Here is a 15,795-nt window from a genome sequence, read left to right on the forward strand (position 1 = left end):
GGCCAAAAAAAGTCATACTTTAGTATGGCCTCAAAATGTGCCAAAAAACGTCATAGTATAGTATGGCGTCAAAATGGGCCAAAAAAAGTCATACTTTAGTGTGGCCTCAAAATGGGCCAAAAAAAGTCATAGTATAGTATGGCGTCAAAATGGGCCAAAAAAAGTCATACTTTAGTATGGCCTCAAAATGTGCCAAAAAACGTCATAGTATAGTATGGCGTCAAAATGGGCCAAAAAAAGTCATACTTTAGTATGGCCTCAAAATGTCATAAAAAACGTCATACTTTAGTATGGCCTCAAAATGTCATAAAAAACGTCATAATATAGTATGGCGTCAAAATGGGCCAAAAAAAGTCATAGTATAGTATGGCGTCAAAATGGGCCAAAAAAAGTCATACTTTAGTATGGCCTCAAAATGTGCCAAAAAACGTCATAGTATAGTATGGCGTCAAAATGGGCCAAAAAAAGTCATACTTTAGTATGGCCTCAAAATGTGCCAAAAAACGTCATAGTATAGTATGGCGTCAAAATGGGCCAAAAAAAGTCATACTTTAGTATGGCCTCAAAATGTCATAAAAAACGTCATAGTATAGTATGGCGTCAAAATGGGCCAAAAAAAGTCATACTTTAGTATGGCCTCAAAATGTCATAAAAAACGTCATAGTATAGTATGGCGTCAAAATGGGCCAAAAAAAGTCATACTTTCAAAATGTCATAAAAAAACGTCATAGTATAGTATGGCGTCAAAATGGGTCAAAAAAAGTCATACTTTAGTATGGCCTCAAAATGTGCCAAAAAACATCATAGTATAGTATGGCGTCAAAATGGGCCAAAAAAAGTCATACTTTAGTATGGCCTCAAAATGTCATAAAAAACGTCATAGTATAGTATGGCGTCAAAATGGGCCAAAAAAAGTCATACTTTAGTATGGCCTCAAAATGTGCCAAAAAACGTCATAGTATAGTATGGCGTCAAAATGGGCCAAAAAAAGTCATACTTTAGTATGGCCTCAAAATGTCATAAAAAACGCCATAGTATAGTATGGCGTCAAAATGGGTCAAAAAAAGTCATACTTTAGTATGGCCTCAAAATGTGCCAAAAAACATCATAGTATAGTATGGCGTCAAAATGGGCCAAAAAAAGTCATACTTTAGTATGGCCTCAAAATGTCATAAAAAACGTCATAGTATAGTATGGCGTCAAAATGGGCCAAAAAAAGTCATACTTTAGTATGGCCTCAAAATGTGCCAAAAAACGTCATAGTATAGTATGGCGTCAAAATGGGCCAAAAAAAGTCATACTTTAGTATGGCCTCAAAATGTCATAAAAAACGTCATAGTATAGTATGGCGTCAAAATGGGCCAAAAAAAGTCATACTTTAGTATGGCCTCAAAATGTGCCAAAAAACGTCATAGTATAGTATGGCGTCAAAATGGGTCAAAAAAAGTCATACTTTAGTATGGCCTCAAAATGTCATAAAAAACGTCATAGTATAGTATGGCGTCAAAATGGGCCAAAAAAAGTGATACTTTAGTATGGCCTCAAAATGTCATAAAAAACGTCATAGTATAGTATGGCGTCAAAATGGGCCAAAAAAAGTCATACTTTAGTATGGCCTCAAAATGTCATAAAAAACGCCATAGTATAGTATGGCGTCAAAATGGGTCAAAAAAAGTCATACTTTAGTATGGCCTCAAAATGTCATAGAAAACGTCATAGTATAGTATGGCGTCAAAATGGGCCAAAAAAAGTCATACTTTAGTATGGCCTCAAAATGTCATAAAAAACGTCATAGTATAGTATGGCGTCAAAATGGGCCAAAAAAAGTCATACTTTAGTATGGCCTCAAAATGTCATAAAAAACGTCATAGTATAGTATGGCGTCAAAATGGGCCAAAAAAAGTCATACTTTCAAAATGTCATAAAAAACGTCATAGTATAGTATGGCGTCAAAATGGGCCAAAAAAAGTCATACTTTAGTATGGCCTCAAAATGTCATAAAAAACGTCATAGTATAGTATGGCGTCAAAATGGGTCAAAAAAAGTCATACTTTAGTATGGCCTCAAAATGTGCCAAAAAACATCATAGTATAGTATGGCGTCAAAATGGGCCAAAAAAAGTCATACTTTAGTATGGCCTCAAAATGTCATAAAAAACGTCATAGTATAGTATGGCGTCAAAATGGGCCAAAAAAAGTCATACTTTAGTATGGCCTCAAAATGTGCCAAAAAACGTCATAGTATAGTATGGCGTCAAAATGGGCCAAAAAAAGTCATACTTTAGTATGGCCTCAAAATGTCATAAAAAACGTCATAGTATAGTATGGCGTCAAAATGGGCCAAAAAAAGTCATAGTATAGTATGGCTTCAAAATGGGGCAAAAAAAGTCATACTTTAGTATGGCCTCAAAATGTCATAAAAAGCGTCATAGTATAGTATGGCGTCAAAATGGGCCAAAAAAAGTCATACTTTAGTATGGCCTCAAAATGTGCCAAAAAACGTCATAGTATAGTATGGCGTCAAAATGGGTCAAAAAAAGTCATACTTTAGTATGGCCTCAAAATGTCATAAAAAACGTCATAGTATAGTATGGCGTCAAAATGGGCCAAAAAAAGTGATACTTTAGTATGGCCTCAAAATGTCATAAAAAACGTCATAGTATAGTATGGCGTCAAAATGGGCCAAAAAAAGTCATACTTTAGTATGGCCTCAAAATGTCATAAAAAACGCCATAGTATAGTATGGCGTCAAAATGGGTCAAAAAAAGTCATACTTTAGTATGGCCTCAAAATGTCATAGAAAACGTCATAGTATAGTATGGCGTCAAAATGGGCCAAAAAAAGTCATACTTTAGTATGGCCTCAAAATGTCATAAAAAACGTCATAGTATAGTATGGCGTCAAAATGGGCCAAAAAAAGTCATACTTTAGTATGGCCTCAAAATGTCATAAAAAACGTCATAGTATAGTATGGCGTCAAAATGGGCCAAAAAAAGTCATACTTTCAAAATGTCATAAAAAACGTCATAGTATAGTATGGCGTCAAAATGGGCCAAAAAAAGTCATACTTTAGTATGGCCTCAAAATGTCATAAAAAACGTCATAGTATAGTATGGCGTCAAAATGGGTCAAAAAAAGTCATACTTTAGTATGGCCTCAAAATGTGCCAAAAAACATCATAGTATAGTATGGCGTCAAAATGGGCCAAAAAAAGTCATACTTTAGTATGGCCTCAAAATGTCATAAAAAACGTCATAGTATAGTATGGCGTCAAAATGGGCCAAAAAAAGTCATACTTTAGTATGGCCTCAAAATGTGCCAAAAAACGTCATAGTATAGTATGGCGTCAAAATGGGCCAAAAAAAGTCATACTTTAGTATGGCCTCAAAATGTCATAAAAAACGTCATAGTATAGTATGGCGTCAAAATGGGCCAAAAAAAGTCATAGTATAGTATGGCTTCAAAATGGGGCAAAAAAAGTCATACTTTAGTATGGCCTCAAAATGTCATAAAAAGCGTCATAGTATAGTATGGCGTCAAAATGGGCCAAAAAAAGTCATACTTTAGTATGGCCTCAAAATGTCATAAAAAACGTCATAGTATAGTATGGCCTCAAAATGTCATAAAAAACGTCATAGTATAGTATGGCGTCGAAATGGGCCAAAAAAAGTCATACTTTAGTATGGCCTCAAAATATCATAAAAAACGTCATAGTATAGTATGGCGTCAAAATGGGCCAAAAAAAGTCATAGTATAGTATGGCGTCAAAATGGGCCAAAAAAAGTCATACTTTAGTATGGCCTCAAAATGTCATAAAAAACGTCATAGTATAGTATGGCGTCAAAATGGGCCAAAAAAAGTGATACTTTAGTATGGCCTCAAAATGTCATAAAAAACGTCATAGTATAGTATGGCGTCAAAATGGGCCAAAAAAAGTCATACTTTAGTATGGCCTCAAAATGTCATAAAAAACGCCATAGTATAGTATGGCGTCAAAATGGGTCAAAAAAAGTCATACTTTAGTATGGCCTCAAAATGTCATAGAAAACGTCATAGTATAGTATGGCGTCAAAATGGGCCAAAAAAAGTGATACTTTAGTATGGCCTCAAAATGTCATAAAAAACGTCATAGTATAGTATGGCGTCAAAATGGGCCAAAAAAAGTCATACTTTAGTATGGCCTCAAAATGTCATAAAAAACGTCATAGTATAGTATGGCGTCAAAATGGGCCAAAAAAAGTCATACTTTCAAAATGTCATAAAAAACGTCATAGTATAGTATGGCGTCAAAATGGGCCAAAAAAAGTCATACTTTAGTATGGCCTCAAAATGTGCCAAAAAACGTCATAGTATAGTATGGCGTCAAAATGGGCCAAAAAAAGTCATACTTTAGTATGGCCTCAAAATGTCATAAAAAACGTCATAGTATAGTATGGCGTCAAAATGGGCCAAAAAAAGTCATACTTTAGTATGGCCTCAAAATGTGCCAAAAAACGTCATAGTATAGTATGGCGTCAAAATGGGTCAAAAAAAGTCATACTTTAGTATGGCCTCAAAATGTCATAAAAAACGTCATAGTATAGTATGGCGTCAAAATGGGCCAAAAAAAGTCATACTTTAGTATGGCCTCAAAATTTCATAAAAAACGTCATAGTATAGTATGGCGTCAAAATGGGCCAAAAAAAGTCATACTTTAGTATGGCCTCAAAATGTCATAAAAAACGCCATAGTATAGTATGGCGTCAAAATGGGTCAAAAAAAGTCATACTTTAGTATGGCCTCAAAATGTGCCAAAAAACGTCATAGTATAGTATGGCGTCAAAATGGGCCAAAAAAAGTCATACTTTAGTATGGCCTCAAAATGTGCCAAAAAACGTCATAGTATAGTATGGCGTCAAAATGGGCCAAAAAAAGTCATACTTTAGTATGGCCTCAAAATGTCATAAAAAACGTCATAGTATAGTATGGCGTCAAAATGGGCCAAAAAAAGTCATACTTTAGTATGGCCTCAAAATGTGCCAAAAAACGTCATAGTATAGTATGGCATCAAAATGGGCCAAAAAAAGTCATACTTTAGTATGGCCTCAGAATGTCATAAAAAGCGTCATAGTATAGTATGGCGTCAAAATGGGCCAAAAAAAGTCATACTTTAGTATGGCCTCAAAATGTCATAAAAAACGTCATAGTATAGTATGGCGTCAAAATGGGCCAAAAAAAGTCATACTTTAGTATGGCCTCAAAATGTGCCAAAAAACGTCATAGTATAGTATGGCGTCAAAATGGGCCAAAAAAAGTCATACTTTAGTATGGCCTCAAAATGTGCCAAAAAACGTCATAGTATAGTATGGCGTCAAAATGGGCCAAAAAAAGTCATACTTTAGTATGGCCTCAAAATGTCATAAAAAACGTCATAGTATAGTATGGCGTCAAAATGGGCCAAAAAAAGTCATACTTTAGTATGGCCTCAAAATGTGCCAAAAAACGTCATAGTATAGTATGGCATCAAAATGGGTCAAAAAAAGTCATACTTTAGTATGGCCTCAAAATGTCATAAAAAACGTCATAGTATAGTATGGCGTCAAAATGGGCCAAAAAAAGTCATACTTTAGTATGGCCTCAAAATGTCATAAAAAACGTCATAGTATAGTATGGCCTCAAAATGGGTCAAAAAAAGTCATACTTTAGTATGGCCTCAAAATGTCATAAAAAGCGTCATAGTATAGTATGGCGTCAAAATCGGCCAAAAATATTCATACTTTTATCTGGCCTCAAAATGTAATCTAGTTTTATTTAATTTAATTTAAAAAACAATCTGAAGAGCTGCTTGGGAGCTGAAAGAGCCGGCTATTTCTAGTGAGCCGAGCTAAAAGAGGCGGGTTCTATTAAAAGAGCCAGAATTCCCATCACTAGTGTCATCAAAAATGATAAAAAATAAATCTTTAAACCTGCATTAAGCAATAATGACCACTGGGGAGCAGAAAACTACAGCAAAGTAAATATGATTACATTAATTTACCAGCCAACTCCTTCCACATTTAAGTGACTAAATAATCAATTCCATATTTTGGACAGCCTTCATCACGTGGTGTTATCTGTGGTGTCACTGTGGTGTCAGAGCCTGTGGGTTTGGGCCTTGCTGCACAACAACACAACAATACATACTGCACCTTCATTACTGAACACCTTCTGCAAACTAAATTTAAAATGGTTTAATTTTAGCAAAGAACAAATTCAGAACACAAAGCTCACATTCAGAACATGTAAATCAGTTTAGTCTAACTGGTGACACTCAGCTCTTCACATAACAGGGTAATAAGTCTGCTGAGTGACTGTGTTGAAGTTCTCCATCACAACACGTTGTGCATATTGAAATAAATTACTACAGCAAGTGTTTAAGACTAAAAATAATTCTTCCTCCTGCCCGCTCTTTAATTTCTGTTTAGAAATCCTAACCACGTCTGCTCGTCTGGATACTCTCCTGTTCATCTGTTGTTCTTCTTCCTTTGTTCTCGTTTTGTTCTTCCCTCTTTCAATTTCATTGATTCATGTAAGTTCAAAGCACCCAGTTTTTAAACCACTCTTCACATGGACATCACTTCTCATTTCAACCCCTGGTATCACCCTGCTACAACCACCTCATGCCCGACTGTACTGTTGGACTGAAGTTTCTATACCAATGGCTGTATCAGTATGAAACAACAAGTTTTATGGCCCCAAATCAAATGAAGTACTTTGCCTGGTCAGTAACCATCTAATTACTATCTAACTCCACACCTGATTAAACCTCCGTGTCCTGATGCCTTTACACAAAACAGCATTAACTTCACAGAGTAAACAAGAGAAGACACATGAGGGAAAAATGTGTTATTGTATGTCCATTTATTTTCCATGCATTTAGGAAATAAGACGTGAAACAGAAGAGACACAAAACAAAAGCAGAGACAAAAACACACTTCCCGTTCTCTTCTTCACAGCACTGCAAATTCAGCATGTAGTGAAATTTAACAGCTGACATGCAAATTGCATTTAATTTCAGAAAGTAGACATGAACAGTAAGAAGAGCTTTGGTTTAGATTGTAGCCCAGTTCTTCATCTGCTGGGAAGGAAGGGAGATTCTCACTCGAACTGCTGAAAAATGAAAATGAAGGCGAAGGAATTGACTGTCTGACTCTTCACCTCGTGGACTCAGCTGCTGCACGAGCTTTAAAGCCTCTGGGATCACAGACAGATCCACGGCTACCCTCTGTGCTGTCAAACCCTTATATCGAGGCCTCCTCACCTGAGGCCCCACAGTGGGCTTCAGGTGAGGAGAGGGATCACTGAGCTGAGCTGCAGTAGCATTACACCTTATTGTCTGAGCTACAGGTACACCCACTGCCAGTCTCCACTCTCTACCAGGCTGTGAGGATGTGATGCTCTGTTTCCACAGCCAAATATAAATGACAGGAAATTCTTTGCAAGGAGCTGCCAAAGATCCTACCAACAGAGACTGAAGCGGATGTTCCACCACCTAATCCTGAAGACCAGAGCTGATTTTTTTTTTTTTTTTTTGAAAAATAATCTTGTGACATTACATTGGAAACACAAACACACGAGCCACGAGAGCCATGACACTGAATCAGTAATATTCTGCTCAGCCAAACAGATGGTGGTCAGTCCTGAAATAAGCTGGAGTGAGCAACATGAGCAACAATTTGTTCCAACAATGGTTGTGAATTTATACACCACAGTATGACAACTGCAATCTCACCCTCTGTCCTCTAGATCAGGAGTAGAGTTTTTTTTTTAGTTCTATGTTGTTGTTGAAGCTCAATCAAGGTGTTAATCCATCAGTGACGGTTACATATTGAACTACATGCAAGATTTTGACCATATAACTGCTTTTAGTTGGATCAACACTCAGTGCTGCAGCTCAAGCTGAGGCTCCACCAGGATGTAACAGGTCAAATGGACAGACAGGCCCACTGCTGCAGCTGATCTCTGAGATCCTAAAGAGGATCAGAGTGCAGGAGCAGCTCTACACTCTTCATTGTGCTGTGTAATAAAGGTTTGTTGTCTCCTGTCATTCATTTGCTGTCACCTACAGGATGCTCACACTAAAAAAGCCAACCGTTACAAAGACATTTGCACCATGAGAGGGCAACAACTGCAGTAGGTGCTCATCTGTTAGTGACAGGAACCTCTGCTTTTACTTTGACAGGTGTTCTGTCTCAATGTGTGTGGTGTCCAATAAGAAATGTAGTAGTTTAGAAGTTCATTGTCACACAAGAGGAACTCCTAACTTCTTTTTGCAGCAAGGCAGCACGAAAACACAAAAACTTAAACACAATGAAAACACAACAAGACTATTGAAGACATTAAAAGTGTTGATACAATGTACACATTTCAGAATAAAACACAAGATATATGATAAAAGCCAGGAAAACAGCAGCACTGAGAATAAAGATCAGAAAAATAAAGTGCTAAGCTGTGTGAAGGATCAACAGGCATTTTGTAATCTGTCAGAATTAAGAGCACTTATCAAAGATTGGATAAGAGACAGAAGAGACCAGGGGAGAGGACGTCACAAGTTCTGTGATATCAGGTCTGTTCCCAGTTTTACAAAGTAAACATGGTCTCCACATCTGATTTTTTTCATGTATATATCATAATACATATCACACGAACAGCCTGCAATAGATCTGAAACAGAGAGCTTTAATTAGTAAATCAGAATGAATTCAACAAAGCTCGACATGCTTTTAAAAAAGATTAATTTTCTTCATTTTCTTGATATTGTCAAAAAGTGCTGACAGCATGTATAGATGCAAAATAAAAAAACAAAGCCATAAATGCAACAATTAAACTGCCTTAAAACAGAAATACAAAACATAAAAAACATAATTCACGTACAGACAGTGTTAATGTAAGTAGTGGTAAACAGTCAGAGTAGTTTGTTAGTATTTCTGATGTGAAAGAAGTGTTGCATTGTCTTAACTGCAGAGTGAGAGCCGACTAAAGGAGAGGCTGTCCTACACATCTGTTTCCCAGTTATTATCATCACAGAGGCTGGTGTGAGTGTGTCTGCACTGAGAGCTGAGGGCCCACAGTTCTGGCCGAGTTCCTACTGTTTAAGAAAAGAGCATAAATTTGCTGCCGTCCAGAGGCGATATCATCAGCCGAGCTGAGCCCGGGGAGTGGAGAGGCCGCCACGTGTTCCTCCAGATGACCGTAAAGACTCGGGAAACCAGCAGGACGCACGCTAGCACCAGCAACACAACTGACAGAGGACAAGAGCAGAAAGAAAAACAGTGAGTGACTGGGACACACACAAGAGCTTCGGTGGAAATTATTTTAGGGAGCACACAAAGACAGAGGAAAGGAGGAAGCTTAGAGTCCACTGGAGAGACAGATGGACGTGTGGCTGGTACTGGGTGAACTCACAGTGACTGATGGTGACGCCTCAGTTAAACTCACCCATGAACACAGAATTCGGAGTGGGATCAGCTGGGTTAAAATGTCTCATTATGTTTCCGACCAGCGCCACGATCACCACAGGGTAGACTGTCAGGATGTTACGCACCCAGCGGTCCAGTACCCAGTTCTCAAGGATGAACCTACACACACACACACACACACACACACACACACACACACACACAGAGCAAAAAGTCAGCTGACTATAAAGTTAACTAGAGCACAGGGATGGAATTCCAGAGCTTCCACAGTGATGGAAAGCTGATGCCAGTATTTTTGCTCTGAAGCTTCCAGGAGCAGCTGCTGTTATAAGTAACACTCATGAAGGTTCACAGCAAAAATTCTACAAATGTTAACAAGATTCAGATTCAGCGTTTTATTACAGCTGAGAAAAAGGCCGCATGGGATCATTTTCTATACCTGCAGCAGCTGGTGAACAAAGCAAACTTAGTTCAATCAGTGAAGGGGATGGGTCCATGATAAAATCACTGATCCTCACAAGTTAGCTCTAATCTATTCAGTCGTAGTGTCCTGTGGTGACAGCACAGCTTACCATCCCACCACCTCTGCAAACAGGATGCACAGAGAGGCGGTTGCTGCTGTGCTCCTGTCCACACCCCACAGGTGGAGAACCAATGAGAAGTTGATGAGAGAGGCGATGGATGTCCACGTGGTGTAGACAGCCAAACCATTCTGGACCTAAAAACATGTGGACGTTTATAAGCACAAAGACATTAATCCATGTTTTTCTTGAAGGCCAAACATGGTTTGCCAGAACTTTCTCTGAGGTGACATCTGTCCACACACTCTTACTCTCCCCTTACCAGTATTCTGAGACAGGCCAGGTCCTTGCGATGGTATGTCTGCAACCAGAGTCCATAGTAATCTGTGGCAAAGCAGCAGAAGAACAAGGCGCTGTAGTTGGTAATGGAAATCAGGATTAAAACAACCAGAGCTGCCAGCATAAACCTGCAAGACAGAGAGAGAGAGAGAGAGAGAGAGAGAGAGAGAGAGAGAGAGAGAGAGAGAGAGAGAGAGAGAGAGAGAGCATAAATGCATCATATCCACAGTGGATTTCAGAAATACTGTCGCTACTAAAATGAATTCTACCTGGAATAATCATTAACATCCACTGCCATAGCATACCATTGGATAAACTGTATTTTTAAGGATCCTGCAACAACATGTAGCAGTGGGTGTATAATAATATTACAGTCAGTCAGTGGTACTTTTCTACAGAGCCAATAATATAAGGAATTCCACAAGGTTCTCCTATTAGTTCATGTTTTATCTTAGGTAACTCTAATTAACTGATTTAGTATTAAATCCTCAAACTAATTATACTTGCCAATGAAGTAAATAAATCGTTTTGTAAAATGATCATTGAATCTGAAATTTTGGCGGTGCAGTCAAACAAATCCCACTGAGCAACAACTGATGAAACTCTGAACCTTCTTAGAATCATTTTTTATAAACTGACTGAATACACAGTTTATCATAGTGCTCTGTGGAAAATGGACATGATCATTTGGCATCTGCCACAGAATCGCTAACATGACTGTTTCATTTAATCATACTGTTTCCAGGTAAAGAGGATATAGTTTATTAGCCACATTACTAATTTTCATCCTTACAAACAGTCAAGTCACCCAAGGTACTAAAGAACCTATTTTCTCATTGTCTTGCAGACTCTCCTTGACATCCTCCCCTCACCCACCCATCACCCAGGGCCACAATTAATGCTTACACTCATACTTTAATCAACCCAATAAGTAGAAACATTCGACATACTCTCTGTCCCACAGTACCAGCCACGTCACGTTCAGCACCATGTTGGACAGCCAGCAAAAATAGAAGGCATACGGCAGCAGACTCTGAGCCCAGGATCTATTAACAGAAAGACAAGTATCACTTTCATCTGCATGTTGCTCTGAGTCCTGTCAGACAGGCTGAATCTACATGAGTAAATATTAAGTGTGACCATTCTGACGTGAGCTTACCCTCTGAACACATATGAGGTGATGTATATGACCATCAGGGTGAGCCAGGTATAGATAACACCCCAGATAGAGAAGGTCCAGCCAGCTGGAGTGATGTCTGTCTCATAGCGGGCTGACACATTACCGGTAGAGGAATGGAAAGGTCCTGGAAAACAGCAAAGACATGCAGCCACAAGAGCATCAGTAAGAACACCCGCTTTGTCTGATGAGACCTGGTTCAACGGTGGTGCTCCAGTTCATCACAAAGATGTTGGATGGGGCTGAGGACAGGGCACGGTCTCACCTCACTGAGAAAACCAAAAGGGTCAAACAGAAACTGTGGCTTCAAGGCTGCAGGCACACCACTGTCTGAAAAATGACTGTATGTGGCAGCTTGAAGAGTTTCTTTAACTGGAACTAAGGAGCTTTGCTCAAACCATGAAAAAGTAAAGTATATGGTCTGAGGTGTCATTTTAGGAAAACTCTCCATTAACAGGAAACGTCTCAAATCAACAGCATTTTTTAAAACTCACTGTCACTGAGAACGGCAGCTATCAGGAAAAAACTAAAATCATTAGTTTTTGTGCACAAACTCAAAGTCTAGAACATGATCTGTTGTCATATCAAAACAGGAACATGGTTTCTACTTTAACCACAGTGACAGAAGAAGTACACAGATCCTTTAAAAGGAGGAAAAGTAACAGCATAACAATCTAAAGATACTGAACTGAAAGTATCAAAACTTATATGAGGTTAGATGGTTTATTCCAGTGGTTCTGAAACGAGGGCCGGGCTCCTCCTGTGAGTCACTGAGGATCTGTGGAATGATTAATGGGCCAAGTTTAGCACACACTCATTTTCTTTACTTGAATTTTCTCTCAACTTTGTATTTGGAACTTTAGAAATGTATTATATCCTTTGTATTTGTATTTTTAATCTTAATCTTTATTTAAAATCTTATTGTGAAAGTAACTAGTAACTAGTAACTATAGCTGTCGGGTAAATACAAGGAAGAATAAAAGTACAATATTTTAACTAAAATGCAGAAGAGTAGGGATGTATAAGTATCTCAAAACTAAAACACAGTACTTCAGTAAATGTACTTATTCACTTTCCACCACTGCTTAAGTGCATGTAAACACACTGGCCGTTACTCTGAGTAATCCACTGATCTCAGCTCATAGAGACTGATGTTTCAAAATAAGTTTTAAAAAAGCAAAAATATGCTTCACAATCCATTTTTGGCTCTGAAGTGGGTGGTTAAAAATAAAAGGCCAAAGGAGAAAAAAAAGAAGAAAAAAAAGAGGAAAGTGTTTCAGCACTCTGGAGACAGTCAGACAGAGGGGGGATATGTTCAGTCCATTCCAGAGTCTGGAATTAAGTTTTTGTGCCACACCCTACACATGGATTAAGTTTTTTGTTTTTGTTTTTTTAAATGATTTTTTTCTTCCTCTCAAAGAGCACCAGTGAATGCTGGGACACCTGAAGCTTTCTTAGTTCACTGGAACTGTATCTTTGGTTAAAAGTAGTTTTTCTTTTTTAGTCATTTTTAATGCCGTGAACACCACAGGCTGATTTCATGCAGCTCCGGTTTGAGTTGAATTTAGATGCATGGCTCAATAATACCAACAGTTAGAGGACGGACAGAAAAACAAAAACAAAACAAAACAAACAAACAAACAAAAAAAAACATTTTTTAAATGTAGGCGACTGTAGGCGAATGTACTGACTTGTTATATAGCCTCCAGCTAGACATGCTAACTCACACACACGGTTATGGAAACGTTTTAACAATGGTCCTGACATAAGCTGCCAGCAGTGTTTCATTAACTGAGCCTCCTTCTCCGTAAAAACACAGTTTCGTAACCAGTGGAAAAAAAAACAGCAACACACGCCGAAAACCAGTTTCTCGTACCTTATGTTAAGTTAAACACGATAAGAAAACAGTAAATGAGCCAGTGTCTGAAGGATTTAAGAGAAAACACAATAGTTTAAGCTAGCTCTGGGAAAAAAAAACCACACACATCCAAATGTCTGAATAACTCGGCTTTAACTCACCCTTTCCAGCTCCGGCCAACGCGTTAGCAACCAGCACTGCAACAAAAACCACAGCACACAAGATAATAACGAATATTCGGGGCAAACTGTTGTCCTTCATTTTACCGACTGGTTGTTTCTCCTGTGTGTGTTGTGTTGCTGTGTGTCAGTCTGTTTCAGTTTAGCTGTCAGTGACCGTCAGGGCGGAGAAAGAAACACAAACGCACGTTCCCCAACTGATGCCTTCACGTGCTCCACGTAAACGCCCACAGACATGGAGGAAGAGTTTGTAAAGGACAGACAGAGCTCCCCAGTTTACACTCAGCCTTTACTTATATACATATATGGATGTATTAATGCTTTTCAGACTATAATCAGTGATAACTGGAACTAGAGGTTTGAGGGGCTCAGACAGATGAGAGGGGCATTTAAGATGTAATGGCGCCCTCTATAGGAATAATGTGTAAATACAGAGATACAGTGAGCTTGCAAATACTGTATATGTTCTGTAAAATCACTTCAGTTTCAGACTTGTAAGTGCCCATGTTGCTTAAGAGGGTGTACTGACAGAAACGTATTGAATCATTTGCTTGTGTTTTAAGTGTTTTGTGAACATTTCTGATACTGAGATGTTTGGTCACTGGAACTGTAATCTACTGTGCCACTCTGTATTGAGAAGTTTTGTTTTTCACCCACGTGTCCTTCGTGTATATAATCTATAAGAAAATATATAAGTGCAACTTGTGCTGGTATACATTCTGTCCACACAGATACTTTTTGTATATATATATTTTTAAAACTGAAAATGATAAAGGGACATGTTTTACACAAGAAACATACCATGAAAGATGCTTGGTTGACTGGTTAGAAAGGTTTCCCCTTTTAATTACTGTGATATCCAAGCTGGATGGATCAAAATGATGGAGAAAAACTCAAAGGATGACTGTAATGATAAGGTCATGACCTCCAGAGGATTCTTTATATGTGACCTCTGTGAGAGAAAGGTCAGTCTGAGCATACAGCGGTTAGCAGCCCTCTCTCAAAGGGGATCACTGCTGTCCCAAGAAGACACCATGTACACGGTCATATCCAGATTCAAACACTCCAAACACTCCAATCATCTCCAAATCATCTCCATCATTGCCTTTGTAAAACTTCTCAAACCATCTAACATACCATAATCTTAAAAGGTTGTTATGCTGTTGATAGCAAACAGGGACCTATTCTGTCTAACACACTCAGAGCAACATTTAGCTTTCATTTATAACTTTAAATACAGTGTTCACCTCCCTTTAGTGCTTGTATCAGTTTACTGAGCTGCTAAATGCTCATGTTCACCAGCTCGTAGCTAACGTTTGTCTGTCTGTTGTTTGGTGTTGGGTAGGTTAGTTCACACTGGGTTTATCACAGCTGTTTTGCATAAAACTAGCTGCTTCCTGCTGTTGCTGTGAGGGCTCCCCAAAAAACAAAAACAGCAAGCTAAAAGAAGCTAAAATGCTCTGTGGAGCTGAGGAACTGTAGAATTGCTAATAATTCTCACTGGCTTTGAAACAGCTGATGGCCCCTTTCTGCTGTTTGACCCAATTTTAATATAATAACATTGGTTAGTGCAGCCCTGCACAATTTCTTAAAGATCATCTCATCTTTCAAAAAAGATGACAGAGCACAATAAAAAGTACCAAAGTACGGTGTACTGTTGTATCGCCTGAACTCCAATCACTCAAGTAATTGACTTTTTCCTCCATTTTTACCACCAAAATTCTGAAGAGTAGCCAAACCATCAGCTCCTCCATGTCAGGAAAATTCTTCCAGCCACATAAAATTAATCTAGTAACTCTTTGATCATCGTAACTATAAAACCTGCTCAAACATTTTCCATCTGCCGCCTTGATACTCCGTCTACAAGCTTTTCAAAGAACCTCTTTTTAACGTTTAATCCTTTCACGCTGCTTTTTTTTTTTGCAGCCTTGAAAAGTGCAGTTGTCCTGCCTCTTTATAAGAGCTATCTACTGTAATTGCTTTGGGAATGATCAGTTACAGGCCCATTTCAAACTTCAGATTCTCTGGTGTAGATGTTTGTATAGCACTGAGGCTGCACTGTCAAGGTTTTACATTACATTCCTTTAGATAGAGACTCTTTCAAAGTCTCAGTTCTGGTCTTATTAGCTCTTGGTGCAACACAGGCTACACAGATATGTTGCTCTACAGACTGGAGTCTGGCACAGTCCTAAACTTGTTCAAATCCTTTTTAAAAGACAGAGACTAATTTGTTTTGATTGGTGACTGACCAAGACCAGATTTTTGAAGCCATAATCACTTAGAGCT

At 38.4% G+C, this 15,795-nt stretch overlaps 1 protein-coding gene across 1 annotated transcript; it reads right to left on the bottom strand.

Annotated features, from left to right (window-relative positions):
* Window positions 1-7,516: 7,516 nt before the first annotated feature.
* On the bottom strand, window positions 7,517-13,676 carry LOC121193526. Its single transcript, XM_041055866.1, has 7 exons — window positions 13,492-13,676; window positions 11,455-11,599; window positions 11,246-11,341; window positions 10,279-10,423; window positions 10,008-10,153; window positions 9,455-9,594; window positions 7,517-9,257 (listed from the first exon to the last, which is right to left on the bottom strand). Exons 1-7 carry the CDS (start codon window positions 13,589-13,591, stop codon window positions 9,109-9,111), a joined length of 921 nt encoding a protein of 306 aa, XP_040911800.1. The 5' UTR covers window positions 13,592-13,676; the 3' UTR covers window positions 7,517-9,108.
* Window positions 13,677-15,795: the final 2,119 nt, after the last annotated feature.

This window comes from Toxotes jaculatrix, chromosome 14 (genome assembly GCF_017976425.1).
Source record: "Toxotes jaculatrix isolate fToxJac2 chromosome 14, fToxJac2.pri, whole genome shotgun sequence".
NCBI classification, from domain to species: domain Eukaryota; kingdom Metazoa; phylum Chordata; class Actinopteri; family Toxotidae; genus Toxotes; species Toxotes jaculatrix.

Bases quoted from the DNA above. Each gene is read 5' to 3' on its own strand.
- LOC121193526 (XM_041055866.1), bottom strand. From the start codon at position 13,591: ATGAAGGACAACAGTTTGCCCCGAATATTCGTTATTATCTTGTGTGCT. The intron at 11,600-13,491 runs GTGAGTTAAAGC...GCTGTTTTCCAG, and splicing joins GTTGGCCGGAGCTGGAAAGG to GACCTTTCCATTCCTCTACC. The intron at 11,342-11,454 runs GTAAGCTCACGT...TTCTGTTAATAG, and splicing joins ACCTCATATGTGTTCAGAGG to ATCCTGGGCTCAGAGTCTGC.